Raw genomic sequence first — 16,725 nt, 5'->3', positions numbered from 1 at the left:
TCTGGATCAGATTCTGGGCAGCCCCACTATAATCTAGTTGTGCTAGAAGTTGCAATATTGCATGCTGATCACATTTCCCATCTCCTCATAGCTGTGCCAGTGGGGCAGGAAATATGCAAGCCCTCAGGGAGTCATTCTCATAACTCTAAACCAGGATTTTGCATTATGTCCAAACACTATCAAGGAATGTCAGTGAAGTGAGGGAGAAGATATTGTCTAAATGGAAATTTCAGTATAGTGCACAAAGAAATGTCTTCAAACAGGCCACCACTTCCACATAATTTGATACATCATCTTGCCTCCTTCCTAAAAAAAGTTTAAAAGCATCCTATTGAACAGGTTTCATTATCCATCCATCTCTCACCTTTTTATCAGAGTTGTTCATTCTGCATTTTGCATCTTTTGCTTTTTGAATAGCCTTCAACACTTCCACAGTGTCAAGTTCTTTTTCAGTGGTCACAGTATAATCCAAACAGACCTGAAAAACCAAGGGACCAATCATAATAAATCTTCTACAATAAAGCAATTTGAATCCCATTAGCTTACCCAGACAATATTAAATCAATGCAAAAGTTAAAACAAAGCCTTTAGAACTCAAGTACATATAGACAGACATCTCAACTTATGATTCCTGCTTATCATATGAACTACCAGTAGTTAAAATTGGCAAAGCATATTTTAAACACTGGAATAGCTAGCCCAGTACTGTCAATCCTGAGTGGTAGCACCTTTTTAAAGTCTCTCACACAGGTCTCTCCTACCACTGCTACTTGATAGTATAGTTAATTGGAGATACTGGGGGTTGAATTTAGGACCTTTTTCATGAAAAGCTTGGGCTCTATCACTAAATTTTCATGTTGTGGGTCCTACTCGTTTTATCAAGAAATTTTATATGTCACACTGCTTCTCAAAAAAATGTGCTGCTTCCACACTGTATTATACAAAAGAAAATCCCATCAAATGTTAAGTATGAGAACATTTACCTCTGAGGCTCTGTCCCCAAACTGAGCTAGCACTTTGGTCCTGTAATCGGGAATAATACTCAAAGGATTGTTGGATAAGACAACTTTTTCCAAGCATGGAAGACCGCCTATATTCTTTATTTCATCAATCTGAAAAGCACAGGAATAAAAAATAAATTCTTCCATATATTATTTTCTGATTGCTCTCTTTATAGTGATAGGCTGCAGATTGTAACTCAAAAACAGTTTATTAAAAATCCTATTCTGTGACAATAATAAATCAGAATATATTTGCTGGTTCTGCACCAAAAGCGTGCAGATTTTTGACTATGAGGGGCTAGGGAGACTGGAGGAATGGGTGGAAACAGGACTGAAGATTCCATCCAAGCAAAATGAGCTTTTTACAAAAGGAAGGAAGGAAGGGCATACATTTCAATAACATACAATAATAAATAAATAAATAAAGTGAAACAATACAACTGAAGTAAAATTAAAATTAAACATACTGTGCACACAAAAGCTAATTTGGGTAGTTTCATTCAAAATCCCAGAAAATAGTTGATTATTGGGGATAGTAACATCCCTCCCATAAATTTTCCTTATTTTATTTTATTACATAATACAAATGTTTGAAAGATACAGGACACAAACAATGGCTTGTCTGTTTGACATCATGTGGTCCACAAATGAGTGGAGAAATTGCCATTGCAGAGAGATATAAGCTGAGCTTTTTAGTAGACGGAAGCTACAAAATAAGGTTAGAAATTTGCTCTCTTATTTAGAAAGGGGAAATAAAGATGCTCAGGATTCCATGGAGATGAACAGGAATCAGATTGCACAATTTGCAGTATGAGACCATGCTGATTTCTAGACCCCCAAAATAGTTACACATATTGTTTAACACTACTTTTTTCACTCAGTAAGACTTCTGAGTAAACATGTATATGATTGTGCTGCATAATACCTGGTCCACTTTGTTGTTGCTAAGATCCAGGTTGACTAAAGAATAGAGTTTGTTGAGGCCATTAAGTCTTTCCAGATGATTCCCTGCTAAGTTCAGTGTTTTGATATTCCCAATTTTGGTATGAATACCTTCTAGTGTTGCAAGTTTATTGTAGGATAGATCCAGATGAACGAGGTTGTACAGATGCTACAACAGAAAACAAGCAGATTACATGTTAATTTAATAGCATTTGTGCCATAAATTGACACCCCGAGGCTTTATAAAGTTGCTATTCATACACAGCAATTAAAGTGGTAATTCTATACGATTAACTTAATGGGCCTTATTTCTGAGCAGACATGCATACAATTGCAATGCTCACTTCCAAAATTGCACTGAAGACAGACTTACCAAGAGAAAGGTAATCAAGCAGGTTCAATATCAAATCATAAGCAAACATTTAAGGAACTAAACAAAAATACACACTATAATATTACCAAAGATGTCAAAGCTAACCTGTAAGTTTTCCACTAGTGGTACATCGTTGTGGCTTAAATCAAGAAATTCTATCTTCGGCATAAGTTTCTAAAACAAAGGAAGAGTAACCTTTCAGTGTGAATACTGAACACTGTTTGGAATCAGAACGACGACATGATTAGTGCAATGTTCCCAAAGGAATTTAGGAGTTCAATTTCTCAAGCAGAGCTCGAAGGCCACAAGGCACACCTCTCTTGAAAGTAAGGGAAATTTCAAAAGCAGTTTGCAATATAGTATAGCTCTCTGCAGTTCAACGGGGAAAATACAATTAGGCATGATCTTTGGCAAAGGTGTTCAAAAGCCTTGATCATTTCACAATATGCTAGCATCAATAAGTAAAACACATATATCACTCACTTTCTTTTAAAATTTGTCTGAATACATTTTTTAAAATATGGTCTTACCACAGATTCATCAATTTGAGCTATACTGTTGTGACTCATATCTAAGGTTGTTAAAGTTCTCCATGTTGGAATAACTGCGGTCACGGGACAACTGGAAGGTGCACCCTCTGGCTCCCACTGGTCAAATTCATAGGCCTCAGGAACTAGGACCTCCTGTTCAAAACACAGAGGAGAATGTTGAATGAAATTCTTTTTATTTCGACTTTTCTCCCTCCCCCAAAGAAGTTTTAGCCTTGTAAACCATTTCCCCTCAAGAATTATTATATGCAGAGATAAATTAAGCCTACATTTTAAAAGCCTGAGTTGTAAGATATTTCACCCAGAGTACTGTATGCAGTCACACTGCATCACAGTGATTTTGGTGGGGTTACAAGTATAAATGCTTAGGGCTGAGCTATAAAACCATCTCAATAAGACATCTCACAAAAACATGCTTGCATTCATGCATTCAAATTCTGAATATAACTTTGTTACTTTGTGAACAGTCAAAAGCTGTAAACAACCGCCACAATATAATTGCGAATGGTTAATGTTTCAGTCTTACCATCATTGATGTTGCTGAGAACTGAACACTCAGTGTAGCCAAAGTGTGCTTTGAGGAGGTCAGCCCTTTAATAACCTTTGCGCCACAGTGATTTATCTGTTTGTTTTTTATCAAAAAGGGTATATAAAGCAAAATGAAGATCATCAGAGAAAAGCAAAATTCCATTTTTTATTACTGTACTACTACACCTACTCCTTTAGTTCTAGCACACCCAGTACCAATCTACCATGTTGGGATAAAATCAGCACCACAACATATAAACAATAAAAATCGCATTACTCCATAAAAATTATAACCCAATACTACAAAATCCAATATTCAACAGCAAACATCAACCTAAGCGGATAAAGCACTGAAATGAAGTTAATATAGTCCAGGTGTTTGTGTAAATAGCTGGGACTGTGATGAAAATATCTCAGCCAACAAGGACTGAATCTGATCCCAATTAACCTAAACAGACCGCGCACTGGGCACTGTGCCACACACTGCTTCAAATGCAGCATCATAGTACAAGCAGATATGGGCAACATTTTCTCTAAGTGCAGGTGGTCAAAAGTTCCACTTCACTTCTAAGCCTGATCTCAATAAGCTCTTTATCACTTGGAACAACTTTGCTAGATGACATCTCAAATGCTGCAATGGAGAAAGCAAAATAATATTTTATTTGCCTCTCAACAACATGTTTGGTTGGATATTCACTATGTGACTTGTGCTCCCTGCACTCCAGCTGCTGTCTGGCCTTCTGAAAATTAAGGAGGCTTATGGGCTCCATAGCACTGAGAGTGAGTAGGCCAATAAACCCCTTCATCTCCAGGTTAATATTCAAGTAAGCAACTCTATCAGTTTTCAGGACAATTAATGAAGGTTTTGCAATATTTCAAAGCTGGGACCAAAAAACTCAGACATATACTGCATGCACAAAAGGCCCAGTTTTGGTCCTTGGCTTCACCAAACTCTTTTTCAACTATACCTGTATCTGATGAAGAGATTTAAATATTGATAGGTCAAAAGGCAAAAGATGTTCCTGAATGTTACTGGTTCCCAAAGGTCCACTTGTGCCTGTTATCTAAAGACAAAAATTAAGGTATTGCTAAATTAAGTACAAATTATGATGAATAATCCACAAGTGTTTACTGGCAAAAATAAAAAGGCGAATTTTACTGCTGCCAGGACCTATATTCAATGTAATATCATGTGACAACCATCTAAAGATGCAGCACACATATGCAGCTAAAACAACACTGCCACCTTGTGCTTATATTTTGTACCATATGGTGTTTCAGTTAAAAGACTCTTCTTCATGGGCAAACAGACTCAATATTTTTAAGGAGTAGCTAAAACAACATCCTGTGCTGGCCAATACAATCACTCAAAATATATTGGATCTTCATATATTTTTCTTTGAGGACTCTTCATTCCTGGTGATAAAATGTTTATATTAGAACATATTTACCTGCAGATACCAGGAGAAAAACTGGGCAAATATATCAAAGTGACAGTGAAACCAAATATATTTGGTTTGCACACTATTAAACATTTAATGAATGGGCAAAATATAATATCATCTGAAGCAGTTGCATAAGTCATGGCAAGACCACCAATATTTCAATACGCCCAGGCGGTCCTGTCCCTGCATAGGAAATATAGTGAATCAAGGGAAGGTAACTGCAGTGAGGCACTTATCAACAGCCAGACAGGAATACTATGCATTTTGATACTAGAGTTTAAGAGATCTATCATGTACTTTTACAAGGAAATAATGGGCAAGATATGCAGATCAAGAATTGGACATTAAGAAATGGCAATGGATTTGTATTAAGGAACTATCAAGTTTGATTTTTTTAATATACTTTTTTGTAAACTACTTTGAGGTTTGTTTTTACAACCAAGCAGTATATAAATTTTATGAAAGAAATAATAAATGTACTATCAACACACTTAAAAGAAAAGTATTTTAAAACTCAGAACCGATGGAATTTGACACCATATAGATTGAGCCAGATTTGTCTGTCAGCATGAATAAATTGTTGGGACATATAAATCAGCATGGGCAGACTTTCTAAATATATTTTGGGACTGTCCTATAATCCAGATTGTTTGGATTACAATCTGGAGCCTAGACAGGGAAATGATATATATTACCATTAGAACCAAAGCTGTTACTATTGGGTTATTTAAAGGAATCCATTATTGATGTTGACTTGGAAATGGTAATTCTTCTCCTTACAACTAGCAATACTTGTAAAGAAGCAAGCGAGGGGGGAAATATCACTCCACCATTTTCAGAATGGCTTAACATAATATGGAACATAGCAATACTATCCAAATTAAAATACTGTATTACAGAAGAATGAGTAGAAAGATGAAGTGTGATGTTTTGGAACAATCTTCAGGACATTATTCAATCTTTGCTTATTGCGATTATCAGCATGTAGAATTTATTTCAAAATAAAAAAATGGAAAAGAACACATTTACCTTTAAATATTTGAGTCTACACGTGAAATCCAGAATGTGACCAAGATCAGTTTTGGCATCTCCATTTGCACATGTTGGCTTTCCCCGACGAAGTTGTTGAGTAATAGCATATAACTGCAAGGGTCTGATATTAAAGACCTCACCAGCCATAAGTAACTGCTCTCCTGAGAAACAAAAATAAGAGATTTGGCAAACATTCACCAATATTATTGGGAGAACAATATAACAGAAATGCTACAATTTGCCTTATAGATGATTGCAATCTTCTAAGTCTTTTTCCATTTCTGACCAGAATTTGCAAAGTTTAACCGGGATTTCTATATATCATAATAGTACCAAGCTATATATCATAATAGTACCAAGCACCCACTGCATATGTAAGCACTTAGACAAAGTTGAAAAAGCTTTTTAAAACATCTAATTTATTTTTAGCTGTGTTTAAAGCTGTCCAGGGTCCCCCAGGAGCAGATTCTGAGGGTTATCTTGGGGCTGCAGGGAAGAGGAGAGGAAGGTGAAGTCTCATTGAGCAAGTGCAAGTCTGCTAAAGCAACACTGGATTTTGCTGTGCATCCCTTACTTTTGGCAAGAGCCCCACCTCTGCCAACCAATATAAGATGTGATGTGACACACCACTGTAGAAAAAGAATCACCTAACACACATAAAGTTACTGAGGAAGACAGTTATTATATATGCATGATGGCATGTTACATACAAACATGCACATCTGCTTTGGCTAGCTTCAAATCTAAGAGCACAGTTCTATATGTGTCAGTTCCGATGACAGCCACAGTGATTTCAATAGATTCACTCCCAGGTATGTCCCTAAATTAGCTATAGAGAAATAGCACACATGCCAAGAACTATATCATGTTTAGAGGAATTACAGTTTTTTTCAGCGCCAATGAAAGATTATTTATTCACTCAAGCCTTTAAAATAACATGTGTTTTTATAATCTGGGCTTTTCAATTTTATGATTAGATTTTTATTGTATGCATGCCAAAAATGAACATTTATTTATGCTGCTCTTGCTGCTTTGTATTTTTAATACCATATTCTATTTTGTGAGTGATCCAGTGAATATATGTTACTGGGTGGTCATACAAAATAAAAAATAAATAAAAAATACCTTTGTGAAAGAGTTCTTCAGCCAATGCAGCTGTGATCCCATTGATTTCCTATAAAGAACAAGCAAATGGAAGAAAAAATCACAAACTTTTCTGCTTGAACATTTTTAAAAAAAACATAAAACAAGATTCAATAGATCTTAAAAAATAATACAGAATTAAAATAATCCAAACACTGAGTGATGTTCAGTGCTGGCTGTACTCAGGAAATTAAGTCAATTAAGTGAGAGGCTATTTTATCCCTTATATACACAGTACATCACAGCACTCTGCAGAAGACATTAGTTCAACTCATTAGCTGCTCGGCCAATAAGGGAGAAAAAGTGTCTGAAATTATTCCCCAGTGGAGATGAAGGCTGTGTGTTCATTTTTCTTTTTTCTTTTAAAAAAAAATTCTTTTTAATGAACTAAGCTACTGCTGGGAAAAAGATCCACAAGACAGGGAAGAATCTATTTCCTTTTACTGCAGTTCTAATTGCACAAGTTACAACCACTTCATTTCCTCAATGGTACAATAATTAAAACTGCTGTATCAGATGCAGATGGTGTGTATCAATGAACAACTTGAGAGAGGAAGCTATTTCAAAATAGGAAGATTACTTTTGGTAATCTTCCTATTAAAGAAGAAATCCGTGAAGAAGAAAAGAAAGGGAAATACGTAAGGAATGACATTTGTTTCCCTGTGACATTATCCTGATAATCAGTCAATATTTGGAGCTAAATGCAATTAAGAAAATTCAGCAAGAATGAACTATAAATGCATAATCAGAAAATGCTGTATGAAATTATTAAACATCAAAATATGCATCTAATATATAAATGGCAATGAAACGTAATCATTTAGCACCTGTGCCTTAGACTTCGATGGGACATACTCTGGTCACAGTTCAAATAATATGTAAAAGGGTTTGAAAAAAGACCAACAAATTCTTGTGCTGCAAGATTTTTTAAAAAGGGTGACTACAAATACAGAAGAGAAAGTGTGCTGAAAGGTTTTCTGAAACTCAAGCTATGAAAAGCAATAGATGAAAGGCACAAACACCCTAAATTCACACTGGTCATTTCAAGGCATATTTCTGGGAAGACAAGTTGTCAACATAGTGGACTACAATTCTCATCAGCCCCATGCCATTTAAGATAAGAAATTTAAAATAAGAACTGAACTCAGAATATTTGACAATAAACCATAGTGAAGAATGGCAGAATGCAACTTACGTATAAGTGAAAATGTAAGAACTGGGACAATACTTTGGGTGCAGCCAAGGGAAATGTAAGAAGGAGAGTTTGTAGATAGACTTCCAATTCTTTTTGTCTTTTTTCTACCAAACTTTTGGAATTCTTGCCAATAATCTTCTTAGGAGGTAACAGATTCTTATCTATTCTCTTTTCTGAAACAAGCTGTAAGACAAAGAGTTAAGATTGTTCCTAAATGAATCAGAGTTTTCAGAAATTAGCATTTACTGCTTACACTAAAAATTAGGGCCAAACTAAAATAAAATATTTATTTTGTCAGTAATTACCAATATAGTTTTTGAAAACTCAGGTTAATATAAAGTGAGATCTTTTTAAAAAGCTTTTACATACTGCTTTGCATGCCTTCCAAACCAGTTTTTAAAAATGGGGGGCAGGGATGGGACACGGGACTAAGGTCTCAAAAAAGATTTGTACAACTCAAACAGCAACAACGCAAATCAAACAGACAAACAAACAGACAAACTTCCTTAAAGGTCTTGCAGAATAACCGAGATAGTGCCAGGAGAGCAGGTTCTTAATATTGATGAAATGAATAACATTGGCTTGGATCCAGAGATACCTTGCAGTTGTGAAATAGCACTTCATTTGGGTAAGACTGCTTTGCTGAATTCACCCAACTTCCTGTCCTGCTGCATCCGATCCTATGCTATACCAGAAGATCTGCTGATCTTCAGGAATGGTCTTTGGGGAGAGGAGGGCAAGTCAGAAAAGCTTCACTGCATGAGCAGAGTTCCACTCCAACCTAATATTTAACATAATGAAATGAATGCCTTTCTCTTTGGGGGGTGGGGGAGAGATTATAGTCTACATTATGGTTCAACAATTCTGAACTTTAAAGTCAGCAAATGTTCTTCATTAATGAGCTCAGGAACCAAATGATGACATATTACCACTCACAAGGCTCAAACACCACTAAGAATAGGAAACTAGCAGGTACCAGAAATTAAGTAATGACCAGGTTCCTACTATGACCATGTAAACAAATGAACTTGGATTTTCATAAGCAGTTCGTTATTTTCCATAGGCAATGGTTAAAAAAACCAAGCAGATTTTACCTAATATAATTTGCTCTCAGTGCAATCCCATACATTTCTACTCATAAGTAAGCCCTACTGTGTTTGATAGAATTTGCTCATGTGTGGGTAGATAACAGCTTACTGGCCCATTAAATGTTAACAATGCCTTGAATCCTATGATTGGTACTCTCTCTTCTCTTCTCTTCTCTTTTCTCTTCTCTTTTCAGCAACAGCTCTCATTCAATTGTGTGTGTGTAGGGGTCTGGATTCTGACTGCCAAATAGCAAGGAGGGAGGTTTTAGCTCTATGTGAAATTTTCATCAACAAAAATCGGGTGTAAGATTCTTGCATTGCTGGGAGTTCAAGTAGATGACCTTCATGGTCCCTTCCAACTCTAGCATTCTGTCACAAAGCCATATGCTGGGGGAGAGGGGAACTCCCTCCCTCTCATGGTGCGGTCTCCCATATGGCTTTCCTTTCTTTTTAAAGAGAATCGCAATGTGGGGTATCTTTTGTTTCTGTGTTTTCACCGCTTTTAATTATTTTATATATAAAATGTATTGAGACACCGGGTTAGAAGAAGAGTAATAAATCAATGTTAATAAAACAGTAACAGAGTCATTACAACAAACATTTTAAATATGAAGATATTTACCTTTTCATGAAGTTCATGGAAGTCACTGTATCGATGTTTGACCACCCACTGATGGTTGCCAATGCTCACTTGAATGATGTACACCTAAATAAAATACAACTCTTAGCTGATAAAGGAACCTAAGATGGACAATGTTTACACATTCAGAGACACAAAATCCCTCCAGTGTTTGTGTAACATTAAATAAAGGCTGCCAGTTAGGTTCTGAGCTTCTGCACATCCCAAGAATACCTAAACCCGTGCAAGTACAGCATACTGACACACAAAGCAGAGGCCCGTTACCAGCAATATTCAGGTACCAGTTACTGGTTTAATTTGTAGAACACACACACATCTTCCTTCAGCAAAAATGATATCCTATATCAAGCAAGCCATTGTGATTTGCCAACAAGAAACCAGCACAGTTATGAATCACAATGCTTCCATCACATTTATGCTGTGCTCCCTGATAAGCTGGGCATAATACTGAAAGGACAAGTAAGGCAAGAGGAGCAGACAGAAATAACTGAACAGAGGTAACTGCGACAAGCAGACCTCCCTCTCCTCAAAGCCCTTCTTGCACCCAAAGCATTTGCCCAGTGACAGCCTATTGACATTCTTCAGCCACTAGGAAGTGTCATGAGATACTCTGGGATCTGTATTGCTTTCTATCGAAAACAAGGCCAAGACTGTATCTGGTGTTAGTGACTGAGCTTAGATTTGAGAGATAATGATAAAAATGTTTATCCAAAAAACATATAAAACTTCACATAGTATTACAGCATTCCCAGCATAGTGGAGAGAGATTTGCATTGATTTTGGAAAGGCACACTAGAGTCCAATACCATCTAAGTATTGTTTTTAGAGTGGATTCTTGAATTCTAGAAGTTATAGTTTTTAATGGAGCATTTACCCATATTTCATCCCATTTATGTTCATGAATCTGACGTTTAAGGTCATCCTCCCAAGATATGCTAAGATCCTGGGGAGGAACCCATAGCCGGCCTTATTAATAACTGTAAATATTGGATACCTTTAGAATTCAGATATATTGAACATATTTGTCTGTAAGGCAGACAGCTGGGTGGTCCAATATAGGAAATAAAGGGGATGTAGATGGAGCTAAGTGTGAAACCATCTCTTCCATACCCTAAAGGTCAATTGAAAAAAGAGATTGTGTATTTTCCCAATACACACTCAATAAGGATTTTTTTAAAAGGCAGAGCATTATCTGAAAGGGTGGTGCAGAATAATTCCATTTGAACCCAGAAGATCTCCAGCAACTTGCATTATTTGTGCAAGTTGAAAGCAACATAATATAATATAATTTAAGATAAGGCACTCCCAATCCTCTTTTGTCTCCAGGATGATACAAAATTTGGAGGGTTGTTCTACTACTAAGTACTGTTATTAATAATAAAGGTTACTGATAATTACTTATTCAGTATTTTAATGAAGTAGGATTTTAGGCTTTGTATTCTGTGACCTAACATAGAGAGTTTTTGAGCAATACTTTCTCTCTCATCACATCTCTCTTTCCCAAAATTTATATGGATGCTCTCTATTAGAACAAACAATACCGGGTGTTTTTCTAGGAGCATGATATTTAAAGCAGCTTAACATTCTGGCTTGTTGAGAAGTCATTAATTATCATTTCTCAAGTTGTATGTTATGGGAAGGTATAGTTAAGTGGACACTTCCTGCTTTGTTCACAGGAAGGCAAGGCAAAGGAGCTGCATTTAAGTTCATCAGGTTTGGTCATAGTACGGCTTAAGCAGTCAAGATATGATTGTTTGAATGCAGCCTGTATGCTTCATTTCAATTATAGTATAATCATATAATCATGCATTAGCCCCTGCATTAGCAACTAAGGAAGAAGGTTGTGAATCACTAATTCTGAAATGATAACCAGATCTATGATTAGCATTTCCTCTACATTAGTATTTTTAATACTGCATGTTACAAACAAAGCACTACAAGAATGCTTTAAAATTGCTTCATTTTCAAATCTCATGCAGAACTAAGCATATATTCAGGGTTGTCTCTATCTCATTCACAGCTTGTCCTATTTTAATATTGATATAGGAAATTGATAGTGGGGGCAGATTAACATACCATTATGTTGTACTATGTTGATAACATAATTCTATTACTAAAAGAGGCTACCTGATTTTCAGCAATTTTCAGCTGTCACAGGCACACAAGGCTGCAGCGTAAAACCCTGTTGCATGAGTAGACGTCCACACGTGCAAAGTCTGAATGTAATTCAAATTATCTTCCTCTGATCACACTAACTAAAACGCTTAGTAAAAGTCATTAAGGTGTATATCAGAAAATAATAATAATAATGCTCAGGACTCAAACGTTTTATCATAAAACAGGGGAGTTTTAAAAGCAAAAGTTAGAAAAGTAACAGGATACTGTTTGATATATCTACAGTATTCCCCATTTTAAAAAACTCAGTCCAAAGTACAAATATTTTTTTCCTGCCAACGCATGCAAATAATTTAACTGGCATGAGACATCATTAATGGCATTTTAACCACATCACTGTCAAAAATCTGTTGGTCTTGGCATTAGTTAGGTGGTTACCTTTATACTCTTAGGCTGGAATCCAATGCATCTTTATCTAGAAGCATGCCTCACTCAACACAGACTTATGTCTAAGGAAACATGTAGGGGACTTAACGTTAAATTAGATTAGATTAATAAATGCTGTTTAAAATACTTCACTGATATAGAGAATAGAAAAGAGTGTGTACTCTTGTATTCTGAAGGTTGATGAATACATGCCTATTTCTAGAATGAGACTCCACTACCTGAAATCAATTATTTTCACTGCTTATTTCTATGGAACAATACAAATGAAATAATATGGAGCAACCTAGCTACAATAGTGGCTGCAATCTACAGAGGCTCCATGTGCATTTGGAGGAGGGGGAACCATGCACACAGCAGGAGGTTTCTTTGAAGATCTCACTGCAGCAGCTCTGGCTGTTGAGGCAGCAAGCTGTTTTGCAAATTGAACCATGGCAGTAGGAGCTGCTGCAGCAAATACTTCAAAGGAAGCTCAGGCTGTGCACTCAGTTCTCCTCTGTGCACACACTTTTCTGGACTGTGTCTCTAGAATCACAATAATCAGCATGTATTTACACACAAGAGAAGACAGGGTTGTTTTTACATTTCTCACAGCACAATCCTTTTGTAAATGAAGCTTCAAAGCCTGTACACGTCATCATCAATGTCACTTATCTTGCTATTGCTTTGTATTATCTAGTAATAATCGAAAGATCTGCAGTTACAAAGGGCAATGTTATTACCCAAGTTGATAGGTAAGCTATGTGTTTTGAGCTTGCAGATTTCATTAGGGGCACTAAATACAAAGTAGAGTATATACAAAATCTCTCATAAAAAAAACAATTTTGCATATTTTCATTTCAGATTGGCTCTTAAAAGGAAGCTTGGAAAAGGGAATCTTTGCACTGTCTCGCCTGCAGTCCACCAAAAGCCGCTCCTGAGGATGAAAGAACTCTCCAGAATAGGATGGGGCAGGACACAGGGGCCACAGGGGGAATTACTTTGTCCCCCTTACTAAGGCATTGTATCTCCCTTTGATTTCAGGCAGCCTCCCACACCTTCAGGAGCAGCTTTTCCAGGGGTGCAGGAAGCTGTCGTGGGGAGGTAAGGGTGGGAAAGTCTCCTAAGGGCTTCTTGCTGTTCATAATTCTGAGAAACAAAGAAAAAATACATGCAGAACCGTGGGCACAATCCAGTCAAAGTTGGGGAGGGGGAGGGGGAATCACTTCATCTGAAATAAGTGCAACTCAAATGTGCTTACCTTCAGCTGTTTAAGAATTCTTAATTTGATTAAGTCCCCCCCCCCTATAACATAACTTAAAAATACATTTTTAATGAGTGCAACCTAATTCCTATGAAGAGATACTAGTGAGTTGTTCAACAAATGGTGAGAATGTGTATTGCCAAGTAGGCTGATGGGAACATATATTTCATAATATAAATGGGGTTTTGGCTATCCCCAATTGCACCAAAGCATGGAGAATGTGTCCCTGACTTCCCATAGGGAGGAATGTCAAGGGACCAGGAGGACTTTTGGAACTGCCCCTTTTTTGGCCCACGGTGTTGGACAGTGGTGTAGCAGGGTGGAGGGGCACCAGGGCGACTGCCCTGGGTTCAAAAATTTATAGGGATGTGCTTCTGAGCACATGCAAAATACTCCTTCCCTCTTAGGCTGCAGTTGCAGCTGCTGCCTTGACCAAAGGCACTCCCTGTCCCACCTGCCTGCTTCACCTGAGCAGGACACCAAACAGGAGCTAGGATAGGAGAGGCCCTTGTATTCCTCAGCTGTGTGGCGTCTCCTGATGGTGGGACAGGTGGATGGACAGCGAGACTTGAGGCAGTGGCAATGCCCCAACCTGAGGTGTGCACATATATCCTGCACTGCTCCATCTGGCGGCAGCAGCAGCACTGCATGGAGGCACTGCGATGGCCAACAACTCTGTCCTGCCCACAGCTGGCTTCCTCTGCCCATTGCCCTGAGCCTCAGCAGAGATGCTCCCACCCATTTCAGCCTGCTCTGCAGCAGGGAGGGTCATGTGCCCACTCAACAACAGCCCCGGCAGTGCGGCACTCTGTTGCCACGCACTGTTCTTCGAAACCAAATCCACCGCCACCTTTTTCTCCAAGCGTGGAGAAAGGTGCGCAAAAGGGAAGGAGCCACAGAGGTTGTGCAGAGTGCAAGCCAATGATGGCAAAGGTTTGCACCATCGGAGTGCTCCCATCCCATCAGAAGGGTTACTCTGTGCTCACCATGAACTGAGATGTCAGTGGTTGGTTCCAGATGGTCCCAGTCCCTGAAAAGCAGACTCTCGCATGGTGGGCTCCTTAAACTTTTCCTTGACTATGATATATGATTGCTTCTTCCTACAGGTTAGGGGGCTCAATACTTGCCTTGCCCTGGGCACTGGCAAACCACGCTAAGCCACTGCAGTTGGAGGAGCTGACTTCTTGGATATCAAAGAAGTAGATCTGACAAGGGGCCATGGGGCTGCACCCTTACTGAACTGTGTTACTAGGGATGAAAGTAGATCTGAGAGATGGTAGGGACTGATGCAATGGCTGCCAGACACTGCTGACTCTTAAGCAGGGAAAAGTATAGCTTACTTTGTGTAAGGATATTCATTGGTCGCTCTCACAAATAAAAACGCTGCAAGTTTCCCAAAGCCAAGTCTAGTACCTTTCCCATCATCATAAGTTACTTGGGACACTGCAAGTCCATTACAGTCATACCTCATGTTGCATTTGCTTCAGAGGTTGAGCTTTTTCAGGTTGCATCCCACGGCGACACGGAAGTACCAGAAAGGATTACTTCGGCATTTTGCTGCTCGCGTACGCGCAGACGCTCAAAAATGACATCACGCGCATGCGCAGAAGCAGCAAATTGCGACCTGCGCACACGCGGGTTGCGTTCTGCTCAGGTTGCGAATGGGGCTCTGGAACGGATCCCGTCCGCAACCAGAGGTACCACTGTATCTTACAAAAGTGGAGAGTTGCCACACAGTTACTAATTTTTTAGAGGGAGAATTATCAGAGTGAAATTTTTAGAGGGGCAGGCGTTCAAGTCTATAGCAGCAGCAGCAGCAGCAGCAGCAACAACAACAACAAAACCCAAAAGGAATCTTGAAAGGCTAACCAATTTATTATGGCATATGCTCTTTTGGACTACAGTCTACTTCATCAACAAACATATTTCCTGCCTATGGTTTTCTTATTATTATCATGAGGTTGCTGTGGTAGGCGACCTACCAGTCTCTCTTCATTTTACATTGGGTAGAACCAGGAAATAAAAGTATTCACTAACAAACAAGGCACAAGCCAAAATTAGCACTGTGAGGGGGACTGTTTGCCTAATTTTGGCTGGATTAGTCACTATAATATCATTATCTGCTCTGCACACAGATCAAAAGAATTACATTTTGAAAGTACTTTATCTAGACTGCTTTCTCCCCCTTCTCTCTTATTTTAGCTAGCCCGTGTACTCAAGGGGGAAAATAGTTCAAAACTCTCACACTGCCAAGTATCTGACATTAACATTTCTATTATACCCTGATTTTTTTACACTTTACGTATTAAAAATGCAATCAACAAGGCCTGCATCTATGCAGCATTAGAAATGGGACATATATATCACTTTTAAACCAATGTGGTGCCAAGTATTCTCACCCCTTCATACTATTAAAATCGGCATAAACAGGTTTAGAAATCTGTTTTCAAACTACAAAATTCATTGATGAGAATGGCTCAAGACTTCATCTAAGAGAATGGCTTAGCTAAAACAAAACTAGGAGGCACACCCATTTTCATTTATGTAACCAAGTAGTTTGAGATGTTTCAATGGTAAGATTCTGGGTTGGCTTCTAAAGCTGCTAGGTAACTGTAATGTACTTGTCCATACAGACAACTCTGTATAAAAAGTTTATTGGTATTGATAAGAGCATTACTACAACTAGTGTAATGCAAATCAAAGCATCTTCTTCTCCTCTAACCCCACCATTCAGAAAGAGAAGCATTTCATAGTTTTAACAGTTGCATAAGATTATCATACACTGAATTTGATCCAGACTGGAAAAATGTCCCCTTGCCCATTGCCACATCCCTTCTCCATATTATTTTAAAAAACAACATACCAAATGTATTATGTTAGGTCATGTGTTTGGGCCAGTTTCTAAAGGGTGCTTTGTATCTGTTTACCATGAAGTGAGAGGGCAGAATAAAATGAAGCTCATACCAGAACTTGGTTTTTGATTTGGCA

At 38.0% G+C, this 16,725-nt stretch overlaps 1 protein-coding gene across 1 annotated transcript in view; it reads right to left on the bottom strand.

Moving 5' to 3' along the window:
• Positions 1 to 16,725, bottom strand: part of NISCH (nischarin) — a 33,491-nt gene that overhangs the window by 15,864 nt on the left and 902 nt on the right. The window contains exons 2-12 of the mRNA XM_082214482.1: positions 9,918 to 10,001; positions 8,208 to 8,390; positions 6,995 to 7,043; positions 5,867 to 6,030; positions 4,361 to 4,456; positions 3,391 to 3,486; positions 2,847 to 2,999; positions 2,422 to 2,490; positions 1,927 to 2,112; positions 984 to 1,112; positions 365 to 478 (exon numbers count right to left, since the gene is read on the bottom strand). Of these exons, the coding sequence (XP_082070608.1) occupies positions 365 to 478; positions 984 to 1,112; positions 1,927 to 2,112; positions 2,422 to 2,490; positions 2,847 to 2,999; positions 3,391 to 3,486; positions 4,361 to 4,456; positions 5,867 to 6,030; positions 6,995 to 7,043; positions 8,208 to 8,390; positions 9,918 to 10,001 (1,323 nt within the window). The remainder of the gene's footprint in view (positions 1 to 364; positions 479 to 983; positions 1,113 to 1,926; positions 2,113 to 2,421; positions 2,491 to 2,846; positions 3,000 to 3,390; positions 3,487 to 4,360; positions 4,457 to 5,866; positions 6,031 to 6,994; positions 7,044 to 8,207; positions 8,391 to 9,917; positions 10,002 to 16,725) is intronic.

The sequence above is a fragment of the Podarcis vaucheri genome, assembly GCF_965113315.1.
Source record: "Podarcis vaucheri genome assembly, chromosome: 2".
Classification (NCBI taxonomy): domain Eukaryota; kingdom Metazoa; phylum Chordata; class Lepidosauria; order Squamata; family Lacertidae; genus Podarcis; species Podarcis vaucheri.
The sequence above is the reverse complement of the archived record's forward strand: the minus strand, read 5'-3'. Positions and strand labels throughout refer to the sequence as shown.